The 15,882-nt window shown below is 40.9% G+C and overlaps 1 protein-coding gene across 1 annotated transcript in view; it reads right to left on the bottom strand.

The window, feature by feature from the left end:
• MTPN (myotrophin) overlaps positions 1-11,693 on the bottom strand; it is a 30,749-nt gene extending 19,056 nt beyond the window's left edge. Inside the window, exon 1 of the mRNA XM_066319724.1 lies at positions 11,494-11,693. Within this exon, the coding sequence (XP_066175821.1) occupies positions 11,494-11,565 (72 nt within the window). The 5' untranslated portion in view covers positions 11,566-11,693. The remainder of the gene's footprint in view (positions 1-11,493) is intronic.
• Between the last annotated feature and the right edge of the window lie 4,189 nt (positions 11,694-15,882).

Genomic DNA, 15,882 nt, shown 5'->3' with positions numbered 1-15,882 from the left:
TTTAAATTTTGTAACTTGAAGCAAAAAGGAATTTTCTCCCAGATGTCTTCTTTCTACCCTGTATGCTTTGGGAAATATATGGGACAAGCTGATTTTACACCTCCCCCTTATCACATCTTACTGAAACAAACAGAAATAGCAAAAACATCCACAAGAAATCCTGTAGAGATAGTGATCAAAAACCAAATCCAAGTTAACAGATGTTGAAAAGGGAACTTGAATACAGAAAGTTAAACTCCTGTGGAAGAGGCTGCTGACACGAGAATCAAATTTTCAATATTTTTCTGGGTTCACATGTAGTATTTGCTATTAGTTTAGCCTGTAATATCCAGCTGAGCTTCTGTTCTTAAAAATATGAAAAGAAGGCTACTCAAGTATTTTCAGCACAGCATTTCCCCTAAAAGACCCTCATCAGTTTATCAAAAAGGGGTTTCTGTTCCAAGGACAGTGTGTGTTTCTCCAGGTAGCATTTTGCAGCAAATTCTACAACCAGAGCAGACAGGTGTAGGTGTCCATGTAAAAAATGGATATCTACTTTGCAATTCTCTACCTCAGGAGAAGCCTTAATTGTTAATAATAACACCAATACTTGATCTATAAAAGTTAAGAAAATTAATTATGAACCTGATGATGAATTTTGCCTATCTTGATATGGTATCTAAAGTATTCTGAAAAGCTTTTAAAGCACTGCTACGCTTATTCTGGCTTAAGCCAACAAAAAGGTGCTTAACAAGCATACTCTTCAGGTTTTGTTGGTGGTAAACAAGTATCTAGCTTATCCACCATAATCAAATGCAATCTGAAGTCCTTTGTCTCAGTCAAACGAATACAATTCCAGAAACAACTGCTAAATAAACTGAACTACTGAGCCATCTGTGCTTCAGTTGTATCAGCATTTTGGGAGACAAACAAACCTGATACAGGAGTTGTTCTGTAGAACAGTAATGAACCAACTGTTTCCTAGCTGCAGCTTCTAGAAGCTGGTGCTACAATCCCAGTTTCAATGATGTGCCAAACACATGTGTTATTGAAAACAGTTGTTCTCCCTGCCCCAGAATCATTGATCTGGACAAGTCTTGAGTGAGAAATCATGTAACCCACTCACTACCTGCACAACACCAAGGGATGAAATAGGAATGAAGGTCCCCCTTGTGCAGCTTCTCTTAGCTCCTATGAATTTCCATTTATAAGTTTGGTCTAAAATTTCCATTTTGGAAATTTTCCATAAGTTTGCTTCTTAGTTAGGCAACAGCTCAGAGTAATGGCAGCAACCACTTTTGACAGAATAAGCTGTTAGAGACAAAGGTATCACTACTCTCTGTTCAGATTACCTCTTTAACTGATGAATAATACTGCATGAAATATTCTGGATCACAAACTGAAACAGCCAATGATCAGACTGTCTCTGCTTAAAAAGATTGTTAGAATTTGGAATTAAAGTTAAAATGCTTTAGTTAAAGCATCAGGACTCACCAGTCAGCCCTGATAGGAGGGGCACAAACATCATTAAAAACCTTTAACCAGTAATTCTAAAGAACTGCAGATCAATCTAACGACTTTATACCTTAAGCTGACATAAACCTATGTTCACTCTAAAGAGATGTGTTAAGAACTGCATCTTTTGAACACAGTACAGTGTCCATTTTCACAGGCAGCACTGAGCTGGCCTGAAAGGGTTGGATTTTTTATTCCTGAAGTGATTGGCCAGACTCTGTGTTTTCCCACTGCATTTTGGATGATGTGATTTGGATGATACCTACTCTAAGGGTATACTAAGCAGAAGATATTCCAGCTCACATGGGTGCCAGCTAATTGCTAAACAGGAGCCTTTAACCATACATAAACCAGGAATCAGAGCAATCATTCTGTCTCAGTAGTTCAGTACTATACCATCAGCAAACTGACAACAGACGACACGACGGAAACAAAAAAAAATCTACAAAACAACACCTGCTCCTGCAAAAAAATGAAATTTCTTTTTCCACAAGTTTAACATGTCAGAAATTGCACCAAAAGTTAAGCAGCTGAAGGATCCCGGCCATTACCATGCATTCTGCACTGAGCTGTTAACTCCCAATTAAAACACTTTCAGTTTCTGGAAGAAGCCCACACCAAGTTCTGCATTAAACTCCTCAGTCCATGTTTGTCCAAGGAATGAACAGGAAGTCGATGTTTTCCTTTGAGGCAAACACGTGGCGTCAGCTACTGGGTTTCAGTTTCAATAGATACCAGCTTGAGATTTCGAATTCTCTGCATGATCTAAAGACACAATAATCAAAAAAACCCCCAACAATAATAAATGTGAATTGTCAAAGCTCAGGTTGTACTGTATCAGGAAGATATGAGAGAATAAACAGGAAGATGAGCATATCTCCCAAAGATTATTGCTATGGTTAAAACTTCCCTGAATTTAAGTTCTTTAATTGGGATTTAGCACCATTAGCAAGAAATACTTCTCCAGAAACTGAACAAAAGATACATCCAAGGCTAAATAAAGTGTTCTATGAAACCCAAACAATGAAGCTTCGCTTCTAAATAGGTTTTCCTATAAGATTAACAGGTGCTATTTTCATGTGCACATTGAATTTACATTTTCTTCATTCAACAATGCATAAAAAGATATGAAATGTCAAAAGCAGCATTCATGAGTTCTAGAGTTTTGTGCCTTAACACAGAGTTTTGTGGACAATGAAGCAGTTGGTGATTGGAATCAAGCAGAAACAAAACATGGAAGCAAAATCTCCATCAGAAAAGCTATCTTTACATCCATAAAATAAACACTACTTTCTAAGCAGCATATACTGAAAAACATATGCATTAACTACAGAATGTCTCCCTAAACCAATTATACACACCTGGAATATTCAGCTTCAGTGTAATACTTTCATTAAAATTTATAAATACTGGTATTGCACTAATAAATTTTAAATAATCCACCTACTAAAATTAAGCTGTTTTCTCCAGATTTCCAGGAATTACTGTTGAAAATGCTTTAGTAAATACAGTCTACTAACTTGTCACAGAAATGGAACTAAAGACTGTATTTCATGTTATACTCTACCTAGAGGACCCTGTTTTTATATGTACTGTAATTATATGTAAAGTAATTATATGTACTGTCATTATGCCCAAGATAAATTTCAGTAACAGACAATTACTGTTTTTATCACAAGCCAAATTCAAGTTTTTTAAATCATGCTAAATAACCATTACTTTAGCCAAGAAACAGTTAACAGCATTACTCAAGTTACTGAGAAGTAATCAATCCAAGAAATAAAGATTTTCACAAATGCCTCACTTGAGCACAAAGGATTCTGTGGGGGTTTTTGTGGGTTTGGTTTTTTTTTCTTAATACAGGGCATACACAGAAATGCAGATCTCACCTCACAAGAACTCTCCTGACCTGTAGCTCCTTGAAATCTTCTACTTTCAACTGCTTTACCTGAATCAAGCACTGGAAGTGTTTTTGAACACACAGAAAAATACTTTTTAAACATTTATTGCCTACGGTATTTGCTTTCATAGTGTCATTAACAAATCAGTTTAAATGAGAGATGCTGATGGTAACTGCTCTATGGACAGCTCTCTATAGTCTCAAATGGCCTAACAGCTCATCTTTCCTGCTTGGAGTTAATCACTAATTTATAGGTCACAAGTGTGTTAAAAAGCAAGTTCATAAATGACCAGAGTTTGGGCAATGAAAGTAACAGTCATTCAACAGTAATTATCACAACTGGATCCTGGCTCATCAGGAACTCTGAGCACACAGTTTTGTCGTATAAACTGACTGAGAACATTCTCTGAAGTCTGGCAGAAAGTGTGACAGGGCAGTCTCCAGGACAGCCATCTAGTGATGTTTTGGTCTGCTCCGCTGATCCACTGCACGCAATTACTCTCTTTGATTTCCAAAGCCTACCTGAAGGCTGCGTAAAAAGATTTCACCATTTCCCTTCTGGCCTGTCACCACTGAGGAAGGCAGCGATGTCTGCAAGCAAAGACAAAACTGCAGACCATATTCTATCCAATTCTTGGTGCAGCAAGAAAGAATTTTTCTTTCTCTGAAGAAATGCAATGTCCTTGGCAGACAATGTATCTGAACTGAGCTACAGAATCACACTGCATAAGAAATACTAATAAAGACTGTAAAAATGGGCAAAGAGCTAAAACCACCAAAATCCTTAGTCCCCCAAGCTATTTCAAAGCCATATTCATGTGCATTATGAGTTTCAAGACCATATTTCTCTTTCCCTTCCTACTCTCCCACATCATGATTTCAGTTGCTTTTGGGAAAACAAATTTTTTGCTACCCTAGTCTTTATTAAAAAGAGAAAAAAAAAACCACAAACTCAGAAAAATTAAAAAACCACAAAACTCCCACAAGTACATTCCAATCAAACAGAGAATTAAGACAAGAACTGTGGCTTGTTCAGTAGGACTTATTAGTACTGACTGCATTCCAAGTCAAAATGGCAACACTACAGATACCAGTTCCTTAACTATTTAAATGAAAGTATTGTTTTCCTCCCTTCATCTGTGGCCTGTGATTATAGAATTTGCCATCACTGGTCACAATCAACATAGGCTTTAACACCAGTATACTATATAAAAGAAGTTAATCTCATACTCAGCATCCAATAAAGGTTTTAAACTCACTTTAATATGAGCTGTGCTGATTTGTACCTACCACTCCTCATAATGAGCTAAAGCAGAAAAACATCTAATTGTTCAAAACTGCTGAAACTGCAACTTGTATGAAAAACAACTGTTGTATAACCAACTGGTCAGTTATTGGCACTTATTAGCTCCAACTCATGCTTTTGTCCTAGCAATAGATCTGTCTATGGAAATGGCAACTGCTTCTTTCCACAGAACTGTACTGGGAAATTCAACATTCATTTTGCTACTGAAGGGATTAAAAATTAGGAATAATTTAACACAAACCTTCAACTTCAGAAGTGGCCATATTAGGTAGAAAGAAGTAACTTGACTCACACTTTTGTGTGGACACATTCAGAAGTTCAAACAAGCAGAAACATAAGGCCATAAAAAACATGCTAAACTCAACTGATACTTCATATAAAACTGTATCCATGACTTCAGCAATACAATTATATACATCCCCTGGTTTTCTGTATCTTTCCTAAATTTTCTCTTCTGACCTTTCATCAGACTTAAAAATTCTTGGACATGAGAACCCTGAGTCCACAATGTTCTCCTTGAACTTAACTAGAATATTTGACCTTCAAGTCCTCATATCTTACCAGCAAAGCCTATGGTCCTTCAGAAAAAGCACACAGAAGTTGTTTGGTCTACTGAGAACTACCCAAAGGAATCCTTATTTATGCATTTGGACACTGCTGCAAGATCCACTCATTCAGTATTTTTTACTTACGTGGCCTGCATGAGTCACCAATGCCATGGTACCCAAGTCAACATTCACTGCACAATCTTCACATCTAACACACTTTTCTAATATTATTCCAAATTGATACAGACAGATCCATACCACTGCAGAACTGATCACCTGGAGTCTTACAAAGCTTAGCTCATCTCCCGTAAGTCTTCTTGTTGAAGTCAAAATTAACTGAGCTAGGCTTGAAAAACAAGGGTTTATTAAAGATAAAACTGGTACAGAAGGGAAAACTGTGGTAAGAATAATGAAGGGCAGAAAGAAGAGCAGTAGTAGAAGTAAATATTTTCCTCACATCACTGAATTCTCTGCTTGTTATTCATAATCTATTCCCAACTTTGACTATCATAGCTAGGAATGCATATGCCATATACCACAAACTTGGACAAAACAGGATATACTTCAGAGAAAAAAATTGCTTTCAATTTAGGGAATGGAATATATTAGCACATCAGCAAAAAAAAAAAAAAATAAATTCAATGTTTTATTAAAATCTGGTCTTAATCACTCTACTTTTCACAGCAAACACTCATTAGGCACAGGACAAGTCAGCATGGTAAGAACAGCCCAGACAGAATCAAGCAAGGAAGTACTTAACTTGAGCTTTTTAAGCATAGAAAGGTCAATTATGAGTCACCTAGGCAATATATTAAAGCCACCAAGATTTTCAGAGCACAGAAGCAAACTCTGTGAACAAAATCACCATAGCCTGACACCAAAACCTAAAAGAAAAGATTGCATTTAGCAGTTCCAGATTCATGATCATTCAAATGATTACAGCTGGAATGAGCTCTATCTACATTTCAAATTGAAATGGCTAAAGAATCAGTTCTACCTGTACCTTCACACACACACACACAAAAAAAGAGATATTTGAGAATCTTGGGATGTTTATTCAGTCACTGAGTCACACATTCCACTGCAATGCCAGGTTTTTGCAGGCAAGTTTGTTACTCCATGCTGCTCCTATAAACTACTTAAGAATTGATGCACAAACTATTAATATCTGTGAATAATTCTTTGCCACATGTCCTCAGACTCTGTTGGATCAGACTGGGGAAATTAATCAGCCATCCTGTAGAGGTGGTTTTCAACAACCATATTCATTTTATTGTACACACTATGAAGTGGCAGCTGTGCTGTGTTCTTCTGGAAGTTTTTCTACTACATTCCTGGGATTTTGGTTAAAGTGTAACTCCACCATGAATACGGAACCTGCTAACAGCAGGTTAAAGTAGCAAACAACTCTCTTGTTCTATGAAAGAAAGATTTAGGTCATCACGTTCAAATTTGCAAAATGTAAATTGAACACCAAGTTTAATTAGAACTACGCAGTAAAATAAAATTATGTTTAGCAATCACACTTCAGCAGACTCAACAGTAATCAAGTGGAAAAATAACAGAACTCCTAGGATCTGCAGATAATGACAAACCCACATGGTAAAAGCGCTGGCATAACACTGGGGAGCACCAATACAGAGGTATCTAAGAGGTCCCACAGGGAATAAGCTCAGTCCAACAGCTCCCAGGTCAGGGCTAGCTCTGATATGCTCCCAGACAAACTGGGGAGGTATAGCTACCCTGCACTGTAATCCAGACAGGCTTCCAGGCTGTCACTCAAGAGCAGGAAACCTGTTACCTGACCAGAGGCAATTCAGATATCAAGGCAGCCATAAAATAGTGTGCACTTCAGCATCCAGCAGGATGAGACAAGGGGAATTGCAACGTAACCATGGTAGGATTTACCTGTAAATCAAGTAACCCATTCATATATAGCAACCATATAAGCACTCATTTTCATTTAGTTTGTAATTGAAGGTGTAGAAGTTATTGGAATGGACACTGAAAAGAGCAGAGGTTACCCACAAGAATTAAAAGCTATTTATTTACATTAATCTTTCTTCTTGCAGATACATTTCTCTTCTCCTTTTCACAACACTTAACTACACCCCTGACTGCTGCTTCTACTTCAAAAAGGTATACTTCTAAACCATTTTTCTTTTATTTTAGCCTCTGTCAAGTTTTTATGCATTTCTCAAGACGTGAAGTCAAACTTCACAATATCCCAAAGAACTGCAAGCCTGCAGCACCACAGTTTTGTCAGGAACACACAGGTGGTCTGGATGAGTTACTGGAGGTCCTCCAGGAATTTGGTTTTGTTTGTTTTGTTATTTAAAAAAAACAAGACTCCACACCAGAAATGCCTACTAGGCCACTTTCTACAAACACCCATTTCACAGCCTACCACCACTTCAATGCCCCAGTCCTCGGAGCAGTAAAAATCGGGTGCTTCCAGTCTGGTGGCCTGTCCTATCTTCTTATGGTATTAGGTTAGTTGATTTACCAAACTTAACTGTAAGCAGTGTAGGTTTAGGAAACGATGTAAGGGATTAAAGCAGCTCATGAAAGTGGGGAGTTCTCAGTTAAGCTATGGGAGATGAAATTACTTCAGAACAAACATTTACTGAAGCCTCTCCTACAAATCTAAGTTCATCTTGCCAAAAACTTTATGCCTAGTGAATAAAAGGAATTGTACTCCGCCTCAGAAATCTACTGCTGATTGGAAATGCAATGTGCACATGCTGATAGAAGCCCTTCCTAAGAAACTGCACGGTTTATCTAATTGCACTGGGGAAGAAGGTTAAAGAAAAGGAAAAAGAGCAAACACCATTCATGTTAAGAAATCCTGTAGGATTGATATATCTTGATCTTCTAACTAGTACTTTTTAACCCACTCCCTACCTTGAGGGAGGTAAATTTCTTTCAGCTGCGTGGGTCCTCCTCACCCATTAAACTGCACATTTGATTCAGCTGTTCCCACGGAAGTTTCTGCTTTCTTGAGGAATTTTAAAAATTTGAGTGGATGTACGTGGGAAGAGTGCAGAATTCCTTCAATCCCCTAGATTCTTGTAGGCATCTCTGAAGCCAACATATGCTGGCTACATTAAAATGGAAAACAAAGAAAGCAAACAGTAAAAACTACTTTTTAATCTAGTAATCATAAAAATAGCTGACTCTGTGCTTAAATGCTGGCCTAACACACTAGATACAGTCGGTATTTCAGGAGAAATTTACATTTACCATAAAAAAAAGTTGTCAGTGTTGCAAGTTGAGAAATATAGATGCCAATAGAATGTCTCTTACAAGAACAGAAAGAAGTCTTACAAGATTATTCAAACTATGAAAATATTCACCAAATAGAAGCCACCAGCATCTTCCAAATGCAGACTGGCAACACTGAGATCTCTTTTACTAAGCAACAAAGCACTATCATTTGGCACTGCCTGTTTCATTGCCACCCCTCAGAACTACTCCCTCTGTGCAAAGTCTTTTTTTCTTGAAGAAAGTACCTTCAAGAAAATGCAAGATCCCTATGCAGAAAAACATGTAATGCAAATAGAGATCCTTGCTTCTGTTTATGTATCCTTTCTTTGCCCAGGAACTGCTGAAGTGGCAGAAACACTCATATTTTTTCTTGGTACTTATTAGCCAAACCTCAGATTAAAAAAAGAGCATGACTCTAAAGACAGAACCTCCACAGCTCATTACACACAAGTGAAGGAAAGTCTGATTAACAGAGAGTTCAACTCCTACAGTTCCATTGATAACATCCATTTATATTATTATTTTTTAAAGCACCCAGGGTCACCTAGTTAGCATTTCAAGCACTGCCGTTCAGACATGAAACAAAATAAGAGGTCAAACCCTTCATGTGGTAATTGGTGGCAAACACAGTTAAAGGCTGTATTGTTTCCAAACAAATAATGAGGAAACAAGACTAGAACAAGAAACAAAACAAACGAGAAGTTGGGAAATAAAAGTTTCAGGAAGACAGACAAGGAAGAATTTTATGAAGATGCAGACTGTAAGATATAGGACTGCCTCCCCCATTACAGGGAGAGGAAATTTCTCCCACTGCAAAGTTTATATAAGTAAAATTCCTGAACATTAAATCATACTTAGAGCAGGAAAGCAGCAGGGAGCAGAAGCCATATAACTGATAAGGAATAAAGTCAGAAAGAACATACAGCACAGAACAGATACTTTCCTGAGAACTCTAACGACCAAAGCAAGATTTGCCTTCACATATTTCATTAATCTCAGAACTGAGAATGTGAAGTTCCAGCTGAGGCTTCTCCTACATTCAGATGATTTATGGAGTTCTCTTGCCCCTCCTCAACATACATTTCCTGTTGTACAATAAAACAAACATTCTTTTACTCTTTTCTTCCCTGAAGGCACCTCTGGATTTCATTTACCTTCCCAAAACCCACCTACCTGTACCACTGCAAAACTTACAAAAAATTAGACCAAAAAATTTTACAAACTACTAGGAAGGATGAGGATCAGTCAAAACTTGCTTATATAAGCTTTGTTTCCACAGGAAACCAGCCTAAGAGTTTACTAGCTCACAGTCGGTCAAAGAAACCAAAAAGACTGAGAACATTTGACTTCTTGTAGGTTGCTGAACAACTGAAGACACAACACATACTTCCAAGTGGTAGAAAAGTATGAATAAGATTAGATCACAAACCAAGAGAAAACATCCAGAGTTTATTTAACCTCTGCATCAGAAGCAGTTCTACAAGTAAGTGCTCAAGGGTTGCAGGCTCCTTTTACACTAATCATCTAACCCCTTAGAGTATCTCTCTTTTAAGGATTTCTGCCTCATTAGTGCAGTTAGATGATAGCCTTCAGCCTCTTTACTACAGCAGCATCCAGGCTGGCTCAAGCCTCTTTCAGTAGCAGATGGAACCAAGTATTTGACTCGACACCGAAGCAGATGAAGAGTGATCACATAAATCCATTTGCTACACGAGTTGCAGTGCCACTCAGGAGGAGCGGGAATACAAAAAAAGCTTTCTAATTAGTACTGCAGTGAACTTGTAGATAAAAACTGAACCAACACAGTTACTGCCAAAGCTTCAAAGCTTTTGCCTCAGCAAAAGATACACAAGAATTCAATATTTACTAGTGTGCAGTGAATTTTCTAGACTTGGAAATCCTTTAAAAGCTGTAGGAAAAATCCAAATATGCTGCAATGTATGACCCGACTTTATTACACAGACACAGGTACACAACCTTTGGCAAATAGCTGAAGTGGGATAATTACATTATTCCCAGATACTTCCTCTTGAACTTTATAGGCAGAGCACGTGAGTGCACAGCAACTTTGATGCAAAGTCCAGAAGCTTAGCTGGAATTGTCAGAAAAGCCTATTCAGGCTAAGCTGTTGGACTTTGTACTAAAGCAGCTGGAAGTACTCGCACACTTTTCTTTTTGCCAGGAGCGCTACAAGTTTGAAAGTTGACAACTGGAGTAGAGAGAACTTAAATCATCACGGCAAGTTGTGTCAGCGTGTGTCAAGCTCCCAAAGACAATCATTAACTTGTTCGGAGATCTAAGTAATTACAGGTAAATTAGATGCACACCTCTGCTCTGATGTAACAGCTCCCAGACAATGTTCCTGAAGAGTAAGGAATCACTGAAGTGGAAATGTTGCCCTTATGTACTTTTCCTACAAACCTCAGTGACAAGAGAAGGCAAATGAGGACAGAATGCAGCTTTCAAATACTGCCATGTACCTGAGGACTGCTCAGCCATCACACAGGTGTCTGCTGTTCCTGCAGCGCTCGCACTAACTAGGTATCAACACGCTTCCCAGAAGGTTAATGAATTAAGCCTCAGCACAGCCGGTAGCTTAGCATCACCCTGTTAAGGATGAGCCCTGAGGCACAGGGTGGAAGGATAACCAAACCGAAGCCACAAATCCACCTCAGATCAGCGAGGCAGGACCGGGATCTCGGCTGACAATCCATCAAGTTTCAAGTACTGACACGGAATAACTCCATCGGCATGCGCGAGGGGCGGCCGGGGGCAGGAGAGAAGGAGGAAGCCGAGGAACCGAGAGGCCCCGAGGAGGGGGAGGGGGCCCTGAGCCCGCGGAGCTCAGCCCGTGCCCGCCCAGGCCGCGGCTCCCGCCGCCCCGGCCCCATCCCGGGGGCTGCGCGCACATCCCTCCCTCCTTCCTTCCTCCGCCCGCGGCGCCGCCTCGCCCACCCCGCGCCGCCGCCTCCTCCTACCTTGGCCACGTAGTCCTTCACCTCATCCAAGTCTCCGTTTTTGAGGGCCCACATGAACTCCTTGTCGGACATCGCGGCCGCCGGGCGGGGGGACGCGGGCGGGCGAGGCGGCGAGGGGCCGGCGGCAGCAGCCGGGAGCGCGGGCGGCGGCGCGGGCGGCGGGAGCCCCTCCCCGGCTGCCGGGCGGGGCGGGGCGGGGCCGGGCTCGGGGCAGCGCGGGAAGGCGCGCGGGCAGCGCGGGGCGGGGCCGGGCCGGGCACGAGGCAGCGCGGGCGGTCCCGCCGGGGCGAGGAGCGGCTTCGCTCGCGCGCGGCCGCGCTTCCGCTTCCGGTTCCCGTGTCCGGCCCGCGCTCCGCCGCGACGCCCACTCGGGACGGCGGCACGCGGGGCGCAGGGCGCATGCGCGCGCCGCCAGCGCGCCCGCGTTCCCGCAGATACCGCGGGGAGAAAGCAGAGGGGAAGAGGGGAGGGCTGCGCATGCGCCCTGAGCCCCGCGGCCCCGCCCGGGCCCCGCCGTTGCCATGGAGACGCGGCCTATGGCGGGCCCGCCGCGAGCGAGGCGTGCCCAGCTCAGGCGGACGGGGCCGGGACGCGGGATCCTGCAGTGCTGCAGTCTGTTCCCGCTGAGGGAACCACGTGTCTGAATAGCTGTTCTGCAAACCCCGAGGTTCTGAGCTGCGGATAATTATCATAATGCTTCCAAAGCAGCAGCGGGGAGACATGAAAAGAAGGATGTGGTGCTTAATTAATATGTTGGGGCGCAGCGGTTGCATCTGTCTTCCTAAGCCACATGTTTTGCATATGGAACATGCAGCCTGTTGTGTGACTCAGTCTTGTCTGCCAAGAGGCAGCCGCTCTTTCTAATCCCCTGCTGACAAAGAGCATCCCAAACACCCCTGGAGCTGGGGCCGCTCTGCAGTGACTGTAGCCAGTCTGAATCACAGAATAATTTGTTTGGAAAAGACCTCTGAGATCATCCAGTCTGAGCTGTGACCCAGCACCACCGTATCTGCCAGCCGGTGGCACTGAGTGCCACATCCAGTCTTTCCTTGAACACCTTTTCCAGGTGACTGGAGACAGTATGAAAAGGCACAGAATAGGAAGAACTTCCTTACTGTGGAGGTTGTGAGGCACTGGAACGGGTTACCCAAGGAAGTGAAGAGATGCCCCATCCCTGGAAGTGTCAAGTGCAAACTGGATGGGGCTTGGAGCAATGTGGTCTGTTGTAAGCTGTCCCTGTTTGTGGCACAGGGCTTGGAGGTAGATATATCTTTAAGGTCCTTCCAACCCAAACCGTTCTATGCATCTGTAAACCTATCATTCTATGATAATGAGTTAAAGGGTAGGAAGACTGCTAGATCAATGAAGTGTGCCTTTTCTAGCCCAGTTACTACCTTTGCGATAAAATGCAACTTTCTGCTTACTGCTTAAGCTCTGTTTTGAAGTCCTACCTTACTGTTAAAGTGTCCCAGTCTGTTTTAGTAAATAAATTGGAATTCATTGTTGCAGTCAGTTATACACTGTTGGTATCCTATGATGTATCCACTTGTATAAATCATAAATACAGTCCACAGGCTAGAATAAAAGATAATCTAATTAATTTAGCTATCCAAATAAAAACTCAAACCAAACCAACAAAACCCAAAGAGCAAACACAACATAAAATCCAAGAAAGAGACTTGAATACATATTGGTCCCATTGCACATTTTATTTAAAAACATGAGTTTGATCTCCTACTTGGTATATTCCCTTTGTGTAATCCTGAACATTTCATACACAGCAGCTGTTAGTTCAGCAACAACAGCCAAGCAGTAATATAAAATTCCATTGTATAAAAAACTCAGTCTATCGAGGAGAAAATAATAAAGGTGACAGCAGCCTAGATAAAATTATGGAACTGACACAAGAGATCTGGGAGTTACAGGTGTAAATTGGACAATTGGTTTCCTTTCTGTGTATTTGTTTTATTTATACTGAAGGAAGTGGGAGTGGAAAGGAAAAGGAAAGAAGGGTTATTTATTTCTTTCCCAAGGTCAAGCAAGGCTTGCAGACAGGGAAAGCCAACAATCACTGACTGCATTCCTTGTTAGACTTGGAGCAGAAGGGGAATCAAAGTCAGACACCACCAGTTCTTTGGTGCTTGTCCATGAATCCCAGTGAGGCTGGACCTCAGAAAGTCACTTGGGGCCAGCCTTTGGGGGTGAGGAAGGGTGTAATTCTGTGGAAATGCATCTTCCCACGGAGTCGAAATGCCTTTTCCTTGGACACTGTGTAGTAAACACAATTAGCAATTGCTGAACAAGGGGCTGGCTCTGAAAACTGAACCAAGCGATGATTCAGTGTTGACAAATACCCTCAGCCAAATCAGAAGGTTTGGAAGTTTGACCCATAATATGTAACCAGGCTGGACTTATTTATTAACACGGACTACAAATCTGCTTTTGGCTGTAGGTTTTCTTTCTTTCATAATTATTGTTTTCATTGTTTATTTCACATCTAAGTACTGCACCTTCTTTTATTTACCAGAGCATGCATCTAAGATACTGATACATTATTCTATTCTCCATAGCTAAAGCAAACTAAAATCTTTGTGCCTTCATAAAAGACAGGTTACATTTTATTTCTATGACCTTATCTCTTTTCAGGAGCAGGTCATAGAAAATGGAAGTTCAAGGAATTATCTTGTGATAATATCTGTTATTTCTTTAAATCAAAGTCATAAAATTCTAGAAAGAGAATAATTTAGATTGGAAGGAACCTATGAAGGTTATATCTGATCTAGATAAGGCTGCTCAGGACAACCAGTCAAGTTCTGAATATCTCGAAGTGTGATGAAATCACAGCCTCTTCTGGCAGTTTATTCTGATGTTTGCTTTCAGAAAACAAACAGAATTTCTAATCAAAATTTCACTGCTGTAACTTTTTATTTGTTGCTTCTTATCCTTTACCTACCTCTTCAAGAATGTTTGCCTCTGTCTTCTCTCTGTATTCTCATGAGATAGGTGAAGATAACAGTAAGATCCCCCTACCTTAACCTTGTCATCTCAGGGCTCAACAAGTCGATTCCTTTGAGCTTTTTGTCACATGTCGATTGTTTAAATCAGCTTATCATCTTGGTCATTTTCTAATGGACTCAATCCAAATGTCCCTGTCTTTTTTAGCCTGGGAAGGGCAAACCTGGAAGCAGTACTTCATCTGCAGCCTCACAAAGGGATGATGAAAAAGGGTCAATCCCAGATTTTCCTTTGGAGGCTGGAATTGCCTTCAAGCAAACCTCTGCAATGGAGGGCTAAGCATCAGGGTATTTAACTGTGCCATGCTGGCAGTGAGTGTCAACACATCCCTGTTCCAAAGCAGGGGGCTGTTCAGGACAGCTGAGCATCACAGTCAGGAGAACTTAGCCCAAAGCTTTGCTGATGGGGCCAGAGGCTGAATAGGTTGCAGTTTGGGGTTTTTTCCACAACAGCTCGGGCTTTGCAGTGCTGACAAAGGTGAAATCTTCTGCAAGTAAGCAAATGAGAGTTGGATGCATTAGGGGCTGATACTAACAAAGAGGAAATGTAACAACATCATTTCCCTCACAGTGCTTATTGTTAATAAACAACCGGCTACTAAAAGTGATACCAGTGTGATATTTTAGGCTAAATGAAAATAAATTGTTATTATTATTGCCCAGAGTATTACCGTAAGTGACTCTCTTGAATTTTACAAGCACTTAGGAAACTGAAAATTCCCGGGTCTTTATGGAAGAATTAGATAGCAAAAATCTGCCTTTTGTGGAAATGATGGCCATTAAGAAAAAAAACCCTACACCTATACATGTATTTTTAGCCTAATTTAGAAAAGGTGTTTGTGTGAAAGTTGCATTTGGAAAGTGAGCATAAATATGTCTAGTTTATATGTTGGGTGAAAGAAGGACTGGAGAGGTTGGGTAATACCAGAAGTTGGACAAACAAACAAGAAAATGTCTAAAAGTTTCAGGGAAGCTGCCTCAGGACCTCGTGCTTGCAAGATCTGCAATTTTCCACTCATGGACTACCTACTTCATCATGTATTAGGGTTTCTTTATCCCTAATAGAAATTTCCTGAGACCCTTTTTTCATGGTGGCAAGACTTTGCAAGCAGGAGAGACATTGACTGCTGTCTTCCAAATCTTGTTATTTTTGAAAGAGTTTCATATTTTAAGTGTATTAAGCACTGGCTGAAACTCTACAATGTTTATAGTCTGCATGTGTACTGTAAGCTGTCATTGTTCCAGAAAGCACACAGGTTTTGATTACAAGATATGGTACAAATCTGCCTTAATCAAACCAACAGTTTTCAAGTTTAGAATGTCCAAATTAATCATACAGATTATACACAGGGGATTTAATATTTGAGCATTTGAA

This window comes from Sylvia atricapilla, chromosome 5 (genome assembly GCF_009819655.1).
Source record: "Sylvia atricapilla isolate bSylAtr1 chromosome 5, bSylAtr1.pri, whole genome shotgun sequence".
Taxonomy (NCBI): domain Eukaryota; kingdom Metazoa; phylum Chordata; class Aves; order Passeriformes; family Sylviidae; genus Sylvia; species Sylvia atricapilla.
This window is presented reverse-complemented; position numbering and strand designations above follow the sequence as displayed.